Raw genomic sequence first — 18,585 nt, 5'->3', positions numbered from 1 at the left:
TGGATAAAGCACCGGCCCTGGATTCAGGAGTACCTGAGTTCAAATCCAGCCTCAGACACTTGACTTACTAGCTGTGTGACCCTGGGCAAGTCACTTAACCCCCATTGCCCAGCAAAAAACCCCCCAAAAAACCCCATAGGAAATCAATTATGGTTTTTTTTTTTGGTGGGGCAATAGGGGTTAAGTGACTTGCCCAGGGTCACACAGCTAGTAAATGTCAAGTGTCTGAGGCCGGATTTGAACTCAGGTACTCCTGAGTCCAGGGCCGGTGCTTTACCACTGTGCCACTTAACTGCCCCATCAATTATGTTGAAAGCTAGAGATTAAATATTTTAAAAACAAGTTCAAAGACCCCTGAAAGAGAATGTGAGCTATTAGTACCTATGTAGGACTTTGAGTCACCCACTCACTCGGATCTCTTCCCTTAGCTATAAAATGGAGAGGTTGGACTGGAAAGATGGGCTCCATCCAGTATCTAAATCTTGTGACCCTGTGATCTGCAAAAGGCAGTAACAGAAGATGCTTTTGGGTGGCGGCTATGAGGTGTCAGCCTAGCCCCCTTTTTCCAGGCAGAGGCCCCCATGGGCTCCTGTACGCTGCTGGGGCCTCCTCTCTGGGAAACCTACCAACACCCATTCTCCCTGCTGTGCTAGACCAGGTGGGTAGAGCCCACCTGCTTCCTCATCTGTTGGTTTTTTAAAAGTGTTGGAGGTATAGAAAGTCAAAATTTCTCCATATCCATGAACCAAGGACTAGAAATCAGTGACTCCGATGAACAGGCCTTTCCCCTTCACACCTACTTCTCTCACTGCAGAGCCAGGAGGATGCCCAAGCGCCTAGTCTGCTCTGTAACTGGACATGAAGGACCGGTGTAACATCCATGCCTCCAGTGAGGGGGACTTCCTCCCTCCCAAGGCAGCCCCCTCCACTTTGAGACAGCTCTAATTGTTAGAAGCCTTTCTGGAGAGCGAGCCCAAAGCTACCTGTCTGTAACACATACCCCTTGCTCCTCTGAGATGGAGAAGAATGAGTCTGATCTCTCTACCACAGGATAGTCCTTCCAATACTTGAAGTTATCATTCCCCCCAAACTCCCAGCCACTATCTTCTCTCCTCAAGGAGATACTTCCTCCATTTTTCCAGCTGGCTGGTCTAAGTCCTGCCCTGATACCTGGCTTGTCCCAGGGGCCCCAAATAGCCAGCAATAAGCAGAAAAGAAGAAGAAAAGACAACAAGCGAGTCCTTGGTTCCCATCAAGTTGAGGCACAAAGGTAGGGGGTGTCCCTCCCCATTGTCACTAAATGTAAACATGAAGCCATCCAGGACCCACATTGGTCATCGTTAAGGAGGCCAGCCAAGATAGAGACCCAGAAGGCAGGAGGCGGCTGACCAGAGCGAATGTGCCTGAGAGGTCCATCCAGGGGTCCTTTTACAAGTCAGCCATCGGGTGTTAGGGGAGCAAGAGAAGTCTTGGGCCATCTGTGGGTCCTGCCCAACATGGTTGCCAGATTCATGAAATCACACAGTTCGGCTTAGAAGGACTAAGGCTTGTTCCACCTGCAGGGATAGAGAGATCAGAAAGAAAGACATTGATTAGAGTGTGAGCTCCCTGATGGCAGGGACCATTTTAAACTTTTCTTTGTACCCCTAGCACTTAGTGCAGTACCAGGCACACAAGTGCTTTGGGATGGATTCAAAAGAACCCCTGGCCTGAATTCTCTTTCCCTCCAGCTTTTGGACATATAGAATCCTCAGTCAGGGTCGGGCTTGAGTCAATTCAACAGCCTCCTCCCAGGCTTTAAAAAAAACGTATTGGGGCAGCTAGGTGGCGCAGTGGATAGGCCGGTGCCCTGGAGTCAGGAGTACCTGAGTTCGAATCTGGCCTCAGACACTTAACGCTTACTAGCTGTGTGACCCTGGGCAAGTCACTTAACCCCAATTGCCTCACTAAAAAAAAAAAAAAAAAATTAAAAAACCGTATTTATGCCTTTTATTTGTTACATCACTTTCATTTGCAGACAATTTCCTCCCTGTTCTTCTATCTAGCCTCCTATTCCTTACACCAAAGATTTTAAAAAGATGGGGGAGAAAGCAGTTCAGTAAACCTTGTCTAATAGTATGTGATATTCCATAGCCAGACCCTTTGGCAAAGATTCTAGAACAGTGATTCTCAAATTTGTTTTAATCTTAGGACCCCTTTATACTCTTAAAACTTCCCTAAGGAGCTTTTTAAATAGCTTTTTTTTTTTTTAGTGAGGCAGTTGGGGTTAAGTGACACACAGCTAGTAAGTGTTAAGTGTCTGAGTCTGGATTTGAACTCAGGTACTCCTGACTCCAGGGCCGGTGCTCTATCCACTGTGCCACCTAGCTGCCCCCTTTTAATAGCTTTTGAGGGGGCAGGGCAATGAGGGTTATGTGATTTGCCCATGGTCACACAGCTAGTCAGTGTCAAGTGTTCAAGGTCAGATTTGAACTCAGGTCCTCCTGAATCCAGGGCCGGTGCTTTATCCACTGTGCCACCTAGCTGCCCCCCAATGTGATTTGTGTCTATGTTTATGGTAACAGAAACGAAAATACCTTAGTATTATCATGAAGATAGTTTTGACTTTGGGGATGCCCTGAATGGGTCTGAGGGACCCCAGATGCCCCCCTGGACCACACTTTGAGAACTGCTGTCGTAAAGCAAGCGTTCTTAGTCTGGGCCAGATTTCAGGGGATTCTGTGCATGTGGATGGGAAGAAAATTACAACTTATTTTCATGACCTTTTATTTGTTTTTTTGTTTGTTTGTTTTGCTGGGCAATGAGGGTTAAGTGACTCGCCCATGGTCACACAGCTAGTCAGTGTCAAGTGTTCAAGGCCAGATTTGAACTCAGGTCCTCCTGAATCCAGGGCCGGTGCTCTATCCACTGTGCCATCTAGCTGCTCCCTTTTCATGACCTTTTTTTTGGGGGGTGGTGTTGGGCAAAGAGGGTTAAGTAACTTGCCCAAGGTAACATAGCTAGTAAGTGTTAAGTGTCTGAGGCCGGATTTGAACTCAGGTCCTCCTGACTCCAGGGCTGGTGCTCTATCCACTGTACCACCTAGCTGCCCCTTTTCATGACCTTTTAACTCAAATTTAGTATGTCTTTGAATTATTTAAAAACACAGTCCCGAGAAGGGGTCCATCAGCATCAGCAGACTGTGAAAGGGGGTTAAGGCACAACAAACGGTTAGGAACTCATGGTCTGGAAGCTTCCAAATGCCCAACATAGCTGAGAGACCCAGAGAATGGCCCACTTTGGGGAAAGAAGGGAGACAATTCTTCCTCAGAGGATCTAGCCAGAGTCATACCTTGGGGAAAAGAGATGGAAGACACACGCCTTGTTCTTCTCCGGATGCCCAAGAAAGCACTCATGGCTCCTTCTGACCTTCAGCAGTCTAGGTAACAGCTCCATCCACCCACAACCCACCATGTGGCTTCTACGGTGTGCTACTTGTGTCTGCAAGTGAGACTCTGCCAGGGCCCCAGGGTCTGCCTCTGGGAGGTTCCGCATCCCACTCAAACCCTTCCTCCTATATCCATCCTCTAAGCTGAAGGGGGAGCCTATAACCTCTTTGATGGCATCCTTGGTAATTAGGGCATTGTTGTGTCTATAATAATTATGAGAAAGAGCTCCGGCCTATAGTCAGGAAGATCTGGGTTCAAATTCAGTCTCATTTACTAGCTTTGTGACCTTATGCCTCTGACCTAACCTCTGACTGCCTCTATTTCCTCAACTATAAAAAGGAGATAATAGCATTTACTTCCTGGGGTTATGGTGAGACGAGATAATATTTGTAACATATTTAGAAGAGTCAAGAAGACCTGCATTCAAATCCAGTCTCACACAGTCCCCAGTTGTGTGACCCGGGGCAAGTCACTTTACCTCTGTCTGTCCCAGTTTCACCAATTTTAAAATAGGAGTAATAAGAGCACCTATCTCTCAGGGTTGTTTTGAGGAACAAATCAGATTTTTAAAAAGTGCTTAGTAGGGGCAGCTAGATGGTGTGGGGCAGCTAGATGGTGCAGTGGATAGAGCACCGTCCCTGGAGTCAGGAGTACCTGAGTTCAAATCCAGCCTCAGACACTTGACACTTAACTAGCTGTGTGACCTTGGGCAAGTCACTTAACCCTCATTGCCCCGCAAAACAAAAACAAAAAGTGCTTACTAGAGTGCCTTGTGCATAGTAGGCACTTAATATTTGTCTCCTTTCTGCTAACACATATTGTGGTTTGCCAAAGGGCTTTACACCCGTTGTACACATGAGGAAACGTAAGTGACTTGTCCAGGGTCTCACAGCTAGTAAGTATCAGGGCAGGATTCAAACTCAGGTTTTCCTGCTGTCAGATCTAGAACTCTATCCACTGCTCCATTTAACCATCTCAGAGATCAGCTGCTGTGGTTTAGGTCACGGTCTTAGATGGTTGCCTGGGACATGTGACCAATGAGGGGTCAGACAGCACCTATGGGTCAGAGGCAGGACCTGAAACCAGACGCATGAATAGTGCCAAGTGTGGCCCAAAAGGGAGGCCACGGTCTCATCCCTCTCTGCCCTAGCAGGGTTTAATCTGCAGGAAAGACAATGTAAGGGATCAGGCTGTATGACAGTTGTGGGGGGTATGTGGTGGTGGTGGGGGCAACAGCTGCGTCACTGTGGGACATCAGATGCAATCATAACAATAGCTGGCATTTTTAAGCATTACAAGGTCATCCTGTCTGGTCCCAGAGGGGAGAACCAGGAGCAGTGGGTGTGACAGCTGCAGAAGCCCATTTCAGGAACACACAAGAAAGCTTGGGGCACAGCTGCCCAAAAGCCAAGGCTCGGTTCTCCTTCTGTGGAGGCCTCAGATCCCTCCCTACCTCTGGGCCTGCCCGGCAGTCGCCCACTCTCTGACCCCATGGGAGCCAGCCGGGGCAGACACCTCCATCTGGGCTGTCCCTGCTCTGTGCTTGGGGTCAGGCTGTTGATTTTTTGCTTGGAGATGTGGGCGAGAGTGGGGCGCATGTGCTGCACCTCTGGCCAGGTGAAGCTTCCTGCTTCCCCCAGACTGTCCCCCTGTCTCCTCCACAATGAGTGTTCATCCCACCTTCTAGCAGCTGTGAACTCAATTAAGGGGGTGTCTGCTTCTTCCAGGCCATTAGCAAGAAAGATGTTAAAACAAACAGACTCCTAGCACTGATCCCAGCAGTCCCTTGCCCCTCTCTCATAAACCATATCCTTGGAGCCAGTCCACTGCAATTCATCATACACCATTGTTTATGGCCCATTAGGCCTGGCCCAGCTCATTGTGACAACAAAATCCAGATGTTCCCTCTCCTGTCTTCCTCCCCTCCCCTCCAGACGATTCAGGAAGTCTCTGGCCTGGTCTGGGTTGGATCCTCTCCCTATCATTTCACAGGGTTTCAGGCAAAGGCAACTGGATGTTCTCTCTCCCCCTGAGACCTCCTAGCCCTGCGACGTCCCTCAGGCTGCGCATAGTTCTCGTCGGCATCTGGCGGGGCTCCAGGTTGGGTGATTGAATCCTACCTCTCTCCGGTCCCCAGGCTGTTACAGCTGGACCGAGCCAACGTCGCTTCCTCTCCTCGGGGCTGCCTGTTTTACTTGCTAGGTCTATTAAACAGTTGCCAAAACCCTCCCCAGAGTCAGCCGCATTTTGGCGGCCACAAGAAAGCAAACAAGTCAGCTCCACAGCTTGAGAAGGGAGACCCAGAAAGAGCACAAGTGAGCCAGGGCTCTTTAAGAAGCCTTCCCGCCCCACCCTGACACCCTCTCACCTCTAAAGGTCTAAGGCCTGGGAGAGGCCTCAGGTGGGCTTTGCCATCTATTTTAGTTCTTTGTTGTTATTTGGTCACGTTGACTCTCTGTGACCCTACTTGGGGTTTTCTTGGCAGAGATCCTAGAGTGGTTTGCCATTTCCTTCTCCAGCTCATTTTACAGCTGAGAAAACGGAGGCAAACTGGGTAAAGTGACTTGCCCAGGGTCACACAGCTAGTAAGTGCTGAGTGTCTGAGGCCAGATTTGAACTCAGTTCCTCCTGACTCCAGGGCCAGGGCTCTATGGGGGATATACTTTCAAGGAAGAGGCCCTGGGCTCTAATCCTACTTGTTGTGATGCCCCTAACATAAAACCTAGCTGTGGCCTGTGAGCAGTTGCATATCACAGTGGGCTCTGTTTTCCACGAGGTCATTCCTACAGGCTGTCTTCATTTAAACGCTTCACCCTTCCTGGTGTGGCATTCAAGGCCCTTCACAATATGGCACCACTCCACCTTTCTAGGCCTATCTCCTTTCCAAGGATGTGATCTCCACCCCCATCCCTCTAACTGAAGCTGGGCTATTCACTATGTCCTGGTTCATACTCTGTAGCTCTGTGAATTACAGCCTGTGTGACTGTGGGCAAGTCACTTGACTTCTCTGAGACTCAGTCTTCTCATCTGCAAAATGGGGAGCTTGGACTAAGCTCAGAATCCTACAGACCCCTCTACAACTTGTTGCCCTCATCTGTAAATTGGGAACAGTTATTTAGAATCCCCTTCTCCTAGGATGGTTGTTGGAAAATGCTTTGGAATCTACAATAGGCTTCTCCCTGCCCACACCCCCACACCTTCCTCTGCCTGCCTCCTGTGCTCAAACCACATTCTACCTTGAATCACAAACTTATTTGCAAGCTTTATCACACACCTTCTGGGACACTGGAAGCTCTCAGAGGGTGGGCAGTCTTGTTTTTCACCTTTGTACCCCCAGGGCCTGGCTTCTAGCAAATGCTTAATGGATTGAACTGTAAGCTTCCAACAGGGGCAGGGACCAACTTGCTCTTAAGTTGGATCTCTCCTAGGCCTAGCAGCACACAGTAGGTGCCTAATGCATATTTTTAAACCAATTATCAGAAAATGCCATGGGAGCCTTGGGCTCAGGCTTGACCACTAGAGGGGCATCAGAGGGTTGTAGATGGCTTGGACAGGACCCTCTGTGGTATGTTGCCCCCAGATCTCTTCTTCCTGATTGCCCCCGAGGGCTGAGTGCTGGCGAACGTGGTTTAGGGCCAGTTACCAGGTGTGCCCGCCTTGTCTCTTGAAGCCACAGCTGGATCGCTGCTTCCCCAAGCTTCAGCTCTGTGACCCAGACAAGCATCTGCCCCGCCCCCTCCCCAGGTCCCCCATGCATGATGGGGATGATCATGGCACCTGCCTCATGGGCTGTTGTGTGGGCCAAATTCAGCAATGCCCAAAAAGCGCTTTGCAAACCATAACATCCTATGTGAGCAAGCTCTGTTATTACTGGGTCCGTCCATTCTCTTTCTCCCGCTTCCCTTCAGCAAGCGGGGGAAAAAAGCCCCAGTATCTTTGCTGGGACCTTGAGCTCGGGAGGGTGGCAGCAGAGCTCTGGACTTGGAGTCAGGAAGGCCTGGGCCTCAGTTTTTCCATCTTTAAAATGATACGGGGGCAGCTAGATGGCGCAGTGGATAGAGCACCGGCCCTGGATCCAAGAGGACCTGAGTTCAAATCTGGCCTCAGACGCTTGACACTTACTAGCTGTGTGACCCTGGGCAAGTCACTTAACCCCAGTTGCCTCACACACACACAAAATGATATGGAGGGACTAGATAACCGTGCAGATCCCTTCCAGCTCTGGAGTTATGCTCCCAGGACTCAACAGCCATGTGACCTTGGGCAGACCTGGAGGAAGGGGCTAGCTAGCTCTCTGGCCTCAGTTTCCCCGTCTGTAGAAAGGAGGAGTCAGCTTTGATGTCTCCTAAGGGCCCTTCTACTTCTGAGCCTATGCGTTCATTCTAAGTCAGCATCTCCACTCTCAGGAGTGAGCTCAAAGAATGTTTTGTGGTTTGGGGGTGAGCGGAGGTACCCCTGAGGTCAGGGCCAGCCATGCTTCCTGGGCTCATAGGCTTCAGAAGCCCAGCTTCTTTGTTTTTTTCACCGATGAGGTAGTTGAGGCCCAGAGGGTTGGAGCGTAGAGCTAAGACTTGTTGCCTCTCCCCAGGTCTGCTGACTTCAGTCCCTCACCTGTTCTCTTCTGAGGACAGGCTGACTGGGCCAGAGGCTCTTCTGCCAAATTTGGCCTGGGCCGTGGGGAAGTCCAAGACCCCCATTTTTATTTTTCCTGGCTGGGGGCCTGCTTGCTAGAGATAGCCACTTAACTGGACTTCATTGAGCCTGAAGCTTTTGTCTCTCAGCGCCCCCTCGCCTGGCTCCAGAGAGGAGGGGGCTCTGGCACAGAGATCTCCCCAGGAGATGATGTTGTAAGGTACTGAATGTGGCAGAGAACAAGGCATCCCTGAGAGGCAGCAGGGCAGGGGCTGTGAGGGCACAGTGTTGGAGCTGGGAGGGAATTTAGCACTGACCTAGTCCTTCATTTTACAGACTAAGAAACTGAGGTCAAAGAAGGAAAAACAGAGAGATTTGTCCACAGTCACATCACTATCAAGGGGCAGACTCAGGGTTAGGCAGAGGAAGGTCTCCCTCACCCTGAGCCCAGTATTCTCGCTCCCTGTGACTTTTACCCATGAGTCATTTCTTCTCTGGGCCCAACTCTCCTTATCCATATATGGAAGCTGACCACCCTTTGGTTTGCCCCACACAGTTGTCAGGGTCAGAGAGGCTGGGAAGCCCTTGGGTGACACACTGCAGAATCCTAAGTAGGGATCAGAGGGCCGCAGTGAATTCTATCCTTTACAGGCAGTGTGACACTGGGCAGGCCGCCCCTCCCCCTCCGGGTTCCCAGGGCTCCCAACCCTCCTCCCTTGGTTTCCATTTCTCTGGTCCCTTTTTTTCCTTCCAGGATCAGCCTGGGGTCCCCTCCTCCCATTCATACCCAGCCACCACCCCCTAAATCCTGAAGACTCCACCAGAGACACAGGGCAAGGTAGGCCAGTAGGGCCGTGGGTTTCTATGGAGACCTCGCCCAGGGTGAGGGCTGGCGTCCCCTTTTCCAGTCTGGGCTCTTCCCCCTTCCCTGCCAGGTGTTCTCCATGGCAACCCTTCCTCTCTGGAAGAGGCACAAGGCAGTGTCGTATCTGGGGTGGGGGAGAGGGGGATGTGCAAACTTGGGGAGGATCAGAGGAGAGGGAAGGAGCACCAGCTCCCTTCCTGCGGTGGGGCACATACAGTGGAAACAGAGAAGAATTTGGGGTCCAAGGAGCTGGGTTCAAATCCTGTCTTGAATGACCCCATCTCTGGGGACCTAGACTGTCTGACTGTTAAGGCCCCTTCCCACCCCGACTGGGACTCCTTTTCCAACTCTTTCTCAAACAAGGGTTTAGACTCGATGATCTTTAAGTTCTTTTTAAACTTGAGATGATGTTTGAGCTTAGGGAAGTCACAATAAGTCTGGGCTGTTTGCACACCCCAGAAGGGCAGAAGGAGAGATATTGCAGAAGGGAGCCTTAGGAAAGCCTGGTCCTCCCCAAGCCCCAGGACTTCAGACCCCATTGCTCTCATGCCTCAGTGGTGGAGTCCCAGGACACAAGTTTGCCTCTCTGGGGCCCTACATCCCACCTGGGTGAGTGATTGGGGGCCATAGCAGAGGACCTCTGAGACCCCTGACAACTCTAGCGCCCTGAACCTAGGAGATTCTAACCTGCCAAAGAAAAGGCGGGGATGGGGGGTGGGGGGGGGAATCTCTCTCCGTGGCTCAGGAAGAAAGAGCCTGAAGGATCCTAGGAGATCACCTAGTTTAGCCCTCTCTCCTTAAAGAAGGGGAAACTGAGGGTCAGAGAGGGGAAGCAGCTTGTATATGGAGACAAAATTGGGATTTGAACTTGGGTCTTCTGATCCCAAAGGCAGGAATCCTGCAGAAGATGACCCCATCTTACAAATAAGAAAACTGAGTCTTGGCAAGGTTGACTGCCTTGCCCAAAGCCACTTGGCTGATAAGAGGCAGATCCAGGGCTTTGGGGAGTAGGTCAGGCTTGGCTCCCAATGATCCCTTGTGAACCTCTCTCTGCCTCTTCTCCATTCATCTGATTCTTCCCTTCCAGTTCCCTGGGGTAGAGTCTATTTCTGTGGCCAGGAAACAAGCAGCCCAGGTTACTAGAAGAGACCTTAGGAAGTCACCTAGCCCAGCCCCTTCGTTTTATAGGTGAGGACACTGAGGCACAGAGAGGGTAGTGACTTGCCCAAGGTCACACAGGAAGCTGGTAGCAGCACCAATGCTCAAACTCAAGTCTGACAAGTCCCAAGTCCGGTGCCCTGTGAGGAGGTGGGTGAGGAACAGTCCATGAGATGCCAGCCTTGGGCACCATGCCAGGTGGTGTTGCTGAACTTGCTCTCCCTGCCACTTCTCCTGTAGCCTTTGGGACAAAGGATGGCTCCCTGGCTAGGGGATAAGGAGGGATAGATTTGCAAAGGAGGGTGTTGAGAAAACAAAAGGTATCAATAAAACTATCTCATTACAAATGTCTCATGTGGCACACCTGGTATTGGTACCGGCTGGGGAAGGGCCAGGGAAGAGGCCAGGAGTGTGGGGGGGGGAGAGGTCAGGGTAGGAGCCCCACCTGAGATGCTGCCGTTGCTGCGGACACCGTTGCCAGGGCCTTGGGTGCCTGGGTCCATGACCGACCTCCTCACCACCACAAACTCCCCTTCAGAGAAGGTCTCGCTGGAGAGGGAACTGACCATGCCGCTGCTGGCAGAGGCAGGCTTCCGCTTCCAGCTGAACCTGCTGCCACCTGGGCGCCGGCCCTCCTTGCTGGTGGCAGCTGCCCCATTGGTGACCTCGCTCTTCCCAGCTCGGGCAGAAGCCTCCTTGGCCTTGGGCTTGGCTTCTACCCGTCGGGGCACATGTGTCTTGCCACCTTTCAAGCCCGCCTCCTCCAGGGGCGGAGGGTCCATCATGGGCAACACCTGGTCCAGCGTAACCAGGTCATGGAGGAAGCTATCGAGCCGCCGGGTAGACTCGGAGCCTTCCCCACCTCCCTGCTCCGGCTCATCCTGCTTCTGACGTGTCGCCCAGCGCATCATCTCCCCAGGAGGGGGCCGGCTGCCCGTCACCAGGGCATACTTTGGGTTGATCAACTTGCGTGCCACCGTGGAGGAGTACTTGAAGCCCGTGAGACCCAGTTCTCGGTACAGGTCCACCTCCTCCGAGATGGCATAGAGTTCCCGAAACTCCACATCAAAGGGCTCAACATGCTGTCCCGTCAACACCAGGAGCAGATTTCTGTCCACATGGGAGGAGCGCCAGGTAAAGCTAGGAGGAGAAGTCACGCTGCCTTAGTCCTTCTGCCCGGCCCCCTGGGCCTCCCTTGTCCCAGGATTCTCCGCCCTCCCCCAGCCACAGGCCCTCATTTCCCAGAGCTCCAAGGACTTCGGCATCAGAAAGGACCAAAGGGGCTCGTGGCACCCCCTCCCCCCACCTGCCCAGCTCTACCTTGGCCCCTCTCACCTGTAAGACCCTGTGGCTACTTTGTCACCATCTACCATCAGGAACCTGGAGGACAGGGATCCTCTGACCTTCCCAGCGGGCATGTAGAACCCAACACCAGTCACACAGCGGGTTCGAATATTCTGATGGAGAGAGGACACAGGAATTAAGGAGATCACCTATACCTGTGGGGCCCAGGATGGGTGTTTGAATTGGGGGGGAAGGGGAGGCCAAAGTGGCAGACAGTAGGTGCCCCCTTCTCTGCAGGCCTTTGGCCACACACTGCTCAGACGGTTTAAAATCCTCCCCATCCCTGATCCTCAGTAGAAGCAGTACAGTCTCTGTGCCCACCATACTTAAGCCTTCCAGCTGGTGATGGCAGTGAGGCTGGGCTCAGCCCATGGTTTGGACACCTAGTGATATGTCTCTCTGGAAAGGCAGATGGAGCCCAAGGGGGAAGAGAAGGCTCCCCTGACTCTTCCTGAGTCTTTGGCCTGGAATCATGAGGACTCAGGTTTGAATCCTGCCTCAGATCCTTACCCGCTGAGTTACCTGGGGCAAAAGATTTAACTTCTTGGAATCTCCTTTTCTTCTCCTGTAAAATGGGAATAATCATAGTACCGGCCTATGGTGGGGTTGCTGTGAGGATCTCATGAAAGGGGCATGCAAACCACAAAGGATGGTGTCATTCAGAGGGCCACTGGGGACCCTGCTCTTCACCACCATATTGGTGATGAGCTGAGGCTGACAGGCACCAAGCAGGAGCTTCCCTCACTAGTGGTTTGCCTTGGATGTTAAGCTTGTGTCTGGGTGGGAGCAGAAGAGGTGGGTCATACCCGGAAGAGGTCTAGGCCATACCCGGATTTGGAAATCTTTGAACTCTAGGGTCCGACACATATCCAGAAAGAACTTGACACCGGCCTCATCCAGAATTATGTACACAGGGACGCGTCTCTTGTAGGAAGCATTGACAATGTCCTGGAAGATGTCCCCATCCGTGAAAAGATCCATGACCACCGCAATGACCTGGGAGGTAAAAACAACAGGCTTAGCATAGTGCGCCACATGTAGGAGGTGCCAAATCAATGCTTATTTACTGACTGACTGGCTTCGCTGAGCCTGGGACAGCCTGGCGTGGGGATGTAGCTTGGGCCACCTGGTAGAGGCTCAAGAGGCAGCAGACATGATCTAACTAAACCACTCAGAACTAGAAAGGTGTGCATAAGTAACAGCTAATAGCTAATGCTTATGTTGCTTCTGAAGGTGTGTAAAAGGCTTTCCGGATATTATCTTCTTTGATACATTGGAAAGGGCTGAAATTCGGACTCAGACCTTAAGCTTAAATCTCAACCCTTAATAGCTGTGTGACCCTGGGCAAGTCAGGATGGACTTCACCCATTAGGAGCCTCAGCTTCCTCATTTGTTTTTGTTTTTGTTTTTGCAGGGCAATGGGGATTAAGTGACTTGTCCAGGGTCACACAGCTAGTAAGTGTCAAGTGTCTGAGGCCGGGTTTGAATTCAGGTCCTCTTGAATCCAGGGTCGGTGCTTTATCCACTGCGCCACTTAGCTGCCCCCCTCTGCCCCCCCCCGCCACCCCCCCCCCCCCCCCCCGCATCATTTTGAAATCTCAATTCAAACCATGGATCAAGTCCAGTCTCCTCACCTTGGCATTCAAGGCCCTTTGTAATTTCATCCATTCCCCCCCAGTCTTTTCTCCGACTGTTCTTCCTCTGCAACCCTTTCACTTCAGCCAGGCTGGTTTCTTTAATGGCTCTCAAACGGGGGTTACTTATTTCTACCTCCAGGCCTTTGCTTAGGCTGCTCTCTATGTCTGAGGCCTTTTATCCTCCTCTCTATGCACTCATACCCCACTCACCCTTCAAGGCCCAACAACGTTTCTATCAGGTTCAGTATCTAAGAAGCTCTAGACCTGGAGGGGACCTCAAAGGTCATTGAGTGCAACTGTCTCATTGAGGCACAGAGACATGTCTTGCCCCAGGGCCCATGGGTAGTGGGCATCCAAGGCAGGATAGGGTGGAGGCAATCATGAAACTAGGAAAAGAGAGGTCTCTGGCTTAAGTACTGTTCCTGGTTCCCCTCTCCCCACGCCAGGAGCACAGGGATTGTAGGTGTCATGCACTGGCGAGACTCTACTGGCTGGGTCAGCACTAAATGGAACAGCAAAATATTTGTATTAAAAAAAAAATCAATTGCTCTATGCTCATGGCAAAGGAGAGATCATTACTATGCGCTCGGTCTCCATGGGTGTCATCTGACATTCAGCTCTGCTGTGTTGGACCTACAACAGCAGGCCCCCTCCTCTGGGAGTGTATGATGAGCCATGGCCCAGGATGACCACGGATGCCACGCTCCCCCGTGTGTGCTCTGGAGAGGGGGGTGGACATACAAATCACCCACACACACACACACCAGGCTAGGCTGAACCACCCATCCCAGGCTCCAATCTCCAGGAAGGGATGTCAAGGTCACCTTTGTCTCTGCCTGCTCCTCCCAGCTGCCCACAGATGGGCAGCACCCACAACAAGAGGCTCATTTGAGCTAACAGTCTTGGCGGAAGCCGCTAAGCCACTGAGCCCACTGGGAGGTTGGCCGGCCTCTCTGGTGTCCTGATGTTCCTCGTCTGGTGTTCTCATTGAGCCCAGTGCTAGAAAGCCAAGCTGGGGGAGATGGGGGACTTCCTTCCTTCTCCCTGCCATTCAGTTTTAATTAAACAGCCCAGCTCCACTAATTCCCTCTCTGGGCTCCTTAATTACTATCAGATTCCAAAAATAATGGAAGTCCTCACTCAGCAGCCACTCTCCTTCCACCTTCCCTGTGGGCCTGGTGAAGCTGCCAAAGCTCCCGAGTAGCCAGCTGACCATAGCATCCCGCCCATGCTTCCCCCCATTCCCTTCCAGTGACAAAGGCCAGAAATTCAGATCGGCCAGGGTGCTTACCAATCCAGTTTGTCCTGCCCCTTCACTTGGCAGATGGGGAAACTGAGGCCCTGAGAGGGGAGCTGGTCTCCCTAAAGTCACATGGAAATTAAGCGGAACACAGGATCCAAATCCAAGGCTCCGGCTCCACACAGACCCAGCACTCTTTGCATTACCCTGACAAAACCTTTTTATAGATGAAACAAGTGAGAGAAACTGGAAGATTAACATGGTGGGGACTCCATAGCCTCTTGATGTCCCCTCCGGCTCTAGATTTCTGACTAGGACAGCTAGGTGGCGCAGCACTGAAGATGAGAGGACCTGAGTTCAAATCTGACCTCACACTAGCTGTGTGACTCTGGACAAGTCACTTAACCCCAATTGCCTTAAACGTCCAGGGCCATCTCCAGTCATCCCAATGTCTATCTTGCCACTGGACCCAGATGGCTCTGGAGGAGAGAGTGAGGCTGGTGACTCCGCACAGCTCTGCCTCACTTAAATCCAGTTCACTGCAAGTCATGACATCTGTCATGGTCCTCTTTTGAGAACAAAGGACAAACAACGACAAGATTTCTGACCTTATGTGTGACCACAGGCCAGCACTTAACCTCCCTGGGCCTCAGTTTCTTCATCTGTAAAATGGGAGACTCAAGGTTTCTGAGGTCTCTCCCAGCTCCAGATCTGTGACTTGCCCAAGGTCACTATAGGCAGTCAGTGTCCTAAGTGGGATTGAACCCAGATCCTCTGACTCCAAGGCCAGTGTACTTGCCTCTCATGACCACACAGCAGGGTGGAATGGGGGCAAATCAGGTTATGAATCAAATTTCATAAATCAACCAATGAGAGTTGGGAATATCAAGGCAAAAATGAAACCTTCAGGAAGCTTACACTCGATTGGGGGAGACAATCCATCCGAGGACACAGAATGTGCATGGGGCCCGGTGCACAGAAAGTGCCTAATATGTGTTGAAATAAATGGAATTTGGGCCTTGAAAGCCGGGAAGGAGTTTGTTCTCATCACAAAGCATTACCCTAATATTACGAGCCTGGATGTTACTGTACCTTCTCACCACAGGAATGAAGCCAATTCTGGCCTGGCTTTCCTCACTACCCCTCCCAAGCCCCGCCCTGCATCATCCTTGGAGCAGGAGAAGACCTTTGCAATCATCTAGCCCAGCCCCTTTCATTTTACAGATGGGGAAACCGAGGCTCAAGAACCAGAGCTGGGCTTCTAGGGCCAAATCTATGGCTCTCTCCACTATCCCACACAGTGTACACAGAGAAGTAGCTCTGTTTGTCTGGGGCTGGGGGGAAAGGGGATTAGTGAGAGATAAGACCAGAAAGGTCCAGGGGCAGTGGAGATTGGGGGGAGGGGCTGAACACTGGGCTGAGAAACTGGACTTAAGTAAACAAGGTCTCTAGGAAAAATTTCTCCTCGGTCCCAGCTGGGAACAATGGGATGGCTCCACAGCAAGGCAGAGCATCCAGGGTCCTGGGCCCCCAAAACTTCCTCCCTGGAAATCGAGAACAGGACAAGCCTGTTGCCCACCTCTGGGAATGCCACCCTGCTCACAGAGATGTCCTGAAGGGACACTAGCGACAGATTCCAGAAATACATTATTTCAGAGAGACCTATGATATCCCCAAAGAACACTGCTTGTATATTTACAGTGATGGGGAACTCACTACCGAAAATGTACCCTGTTCTGTCTGATAAGAAAGTTCTTACTTATGGGAGTTCCAAATGGTACCTCCCTGTAACCTCCACCCACTGGTCCTTTTCTTTCTCCTTCCCTTTAATCCTTCACAGGATCTCTGTAAAGTAGATCTGAAGACACAGTCCTTTATGAACTGTGGCATGATGGGAAAGGGTCAAGTATTAGGAGTCAGAAGATCTTGTTCACACCCTAATGCTGCCCCTGGGAGATTACAGACAAATCACCTCAACCTCTTGGCTTCAGTTTCCGCATCTGTAAAATGAGAGGTCCCTTCCTAGTTTTAGAGTTATAGTCCTATGATTTTATGCCTCATTAGAAATATGACCTTGGTGGGGCAGCTAGATGGCACAGTGGTTAAAGCACCCACCCTGGATTCAGGAGACCTGAGTTCAAATCCGGCCTCAGACACTTGACACTTACTAGCTGTGTGACCCTGGGCAAGTCACTTAACCCTCATTGCCCTGCAAAAAAAAAAAAAAAGAAAAAAGAAAAAGAAAAAAAAAATACCTTGGGCAAGTGCCCTAATCCCCATGACTCTTAGTTTCCCCTTCTGTAAAATGAGGGGGGATGGACTAGATCAGTTTCTAACCCAGGATTTGTGATTTTAAATAGATAGATATAGATATAGATAATAATTTTCAATATAATTGGCTTCCTTTATAACCCTATGTATTTGGGGGGGGTGGGTGGGCAATGAGAGTTAAGTGACTTGCCCAGGGTCATACAGCTATTAAGTGTCAAGTGAACCCTATGTATTTTATGAAATTAGAAGCATTACTACAAGAAGGCATCCATAGACTTCAGCAGACCGACTTCCAGAGGGGTCCAGGAGACAGAAAACGTTAAGACTTCCTACTAAATCCAAGGTTAACTTCTGGCTCTAATAGTCTATGACCCTATGGATTGAAAGAGTTCAGAGAAAATTCTACTAGCAAACATTTAGTTTACTATTTGACAGCCACCGTGTAGGCAACGAGATATTGTTGTTTCAGGGTTTCAGTGACGTCTGACTCTCTGTGACCCATTTGGGGCTTTCTTGGCAAAGATCCTGGAGTGGTTTTCCATTTCCTTCCCCAGTTCCTTTTTTTTTTTCCTAGTTCATTTTACAGATGAGGAAACAGAGGCAAAGAGGTGTGAAGGACTTACCCCAGGGTCACACAACTAGTAAGTGTCTGAGGCAGAATTGAACTCAGAAGATGATCTTCCAGACTCTAGAGCCCAGCATTCTGTGCACTATGGAGCCATCTAGCAGGTCCCAGGCATGAGATACAAAGATAACTTAACCCTGTCCTCAAGGAGCTTCCATAAGAGAGGGGACTACAACACAGTCAGAGACAAGGAAGCACAAGGTGATGAACAACCTAAATTGGGCACAGATGAGGCGAGCACTTGTCAGTCACATACTAGTAACTAGCCCCGTGCTTGCCGTCCCATCCAATACAGGTTCCCAGCACCCCCAGAGTTCTTCCCTGAAAATCTAGACATGTTGAGGCTCAGTCTCACCTTTGAGGCTTCCCACTGGCCAGTGACGGAGGTGTCTGAATCAAGGCTCCCGGCTGCCAGTTACTGGGGAGCCACACCCCGCCATGATCCCAGAGGTGCAGGAAAACGAAGGGACACTTGCTGAGCCGGAGCTGCACCACGTCAGCAGTTAGCCCCAGTCCTGGGGCAGGGAGGGAGGCCCAGGCAAGCCTGGCTGACTAAGCTTATGCTGGGTCAGCTGCTGCCCTAACAAGACTTTCTCTAAAGGTAAATTAAGTGGAGGTAGCCAAAGCCCCCGAAGCCCAAATCCCATTCAGGAAAGCTAAAAGAATTCAAGGAAGCACTTATTGAGTTCCTACTGAGTACCAAGCCCCATTTGGGAGAGCTAAAAGAATTCAGGAAGCATTTATTGAGCACCTATGGTATACCAAGCCCAGAAGACAGATACAAAGACAAAAATGAAAGTCCCTGCCCTCAAGGAGTTTATATTCATTCTACAAGCAGAGAAACAGACACAAAAACATCGAAGTGGCAAATCCAGTGCATGCTAGCACTCTGCTGCAAACTGAACTTCCCCTGCCCAGGTCTGGCCATTACCCCACTATCAATAAACTCCAGTGGCTTCTGATCAAATAGGAAATCCTCTGTTAGCATCTGAAGCCCTTTATGCCCGTCCCCACGCTACCCCCAGGTATCCTGTGATTTGGTGGTTCTGGCCTCTCTGTGCCTCCTCAAGGACATCCCCATCTCTTGACTGGAGGGAGGTCAGTTTTCACTGCTAACCCCCATCTTCTCTGCCCCAATGCGCTCCCTTCTCCCATCACTACCCCCTGGTTTCCCTGGCTTAATCTCAAGTTGCCCACAAGAAGCTGCTCCCAAACATCATCAATTCTAGTACCGTTCCCTTTGCGGATTATTTCCATGCTTATCCTGTCTCTAGCTTGTTGGCACACAGGTGTCTGCAGTTGTCGTCCCCTACTGGACTGTGAGCTCCTTGAGGAAATACAAACGTCTTTTGCCATTTTTAAAACCCAGCACTTGGCATAATGCC

General features: G+C 50.9%; 1 protein-coding gene across 1 annotated transcript in view; it reads right to left on the bottom strand.

Annotated features, from left to right (window-relative positions):
* Positions 1–293: 293 nt before the first annotated feature.
* The window catches only part of FAM83F (family with sequence similarity 83 member F), a 37,536-nt gene continuing 19,244 nt past the window's right edge, over positions 294–18,585 (bottom strand). The window contains exons 2-5 of the mRNA XM_043968511.1: positions 12,256–12,423; positions 11,419–11,540; positions 10,529–11,223; positions 294–1,556 (exon numbers count right to left, since the gene is read on the bottom strand). Coding sequence (XP_043824446.1) covers positions 1,510–1,556; positions 10,529–11,223; positions 11,419–11,540; positions 12,256–12,423 — 1,032 coding nt within the window. The 3' untranslated portion in view covers positions 294–1,509. The remainder of the gene's footprint in view (positions 1,557–10,528; positions 11,224–11,418; positions 11,541–12,255; positions 12,424–18,585) is intronic.

The sequence above is a fragment of the Dromiciops gliroides genome, chromosome 5 (assembly GCF_019393635.1).
Source record: "Dromiciops gliroides isolate mDroGli1 chromosome 5, mDroGli1.pri, whole genome shotgun sequence".
Lineage (NCBI taxonomy): Eukaryota > Metazoa > Chordata > Mammalia > Microbiotheria > Microbiotheriidae > Dromiciops > Dromiciops gliroides.
This window is presented reverse-complemented; position numbering and strand designations above follow the sequence as displayed.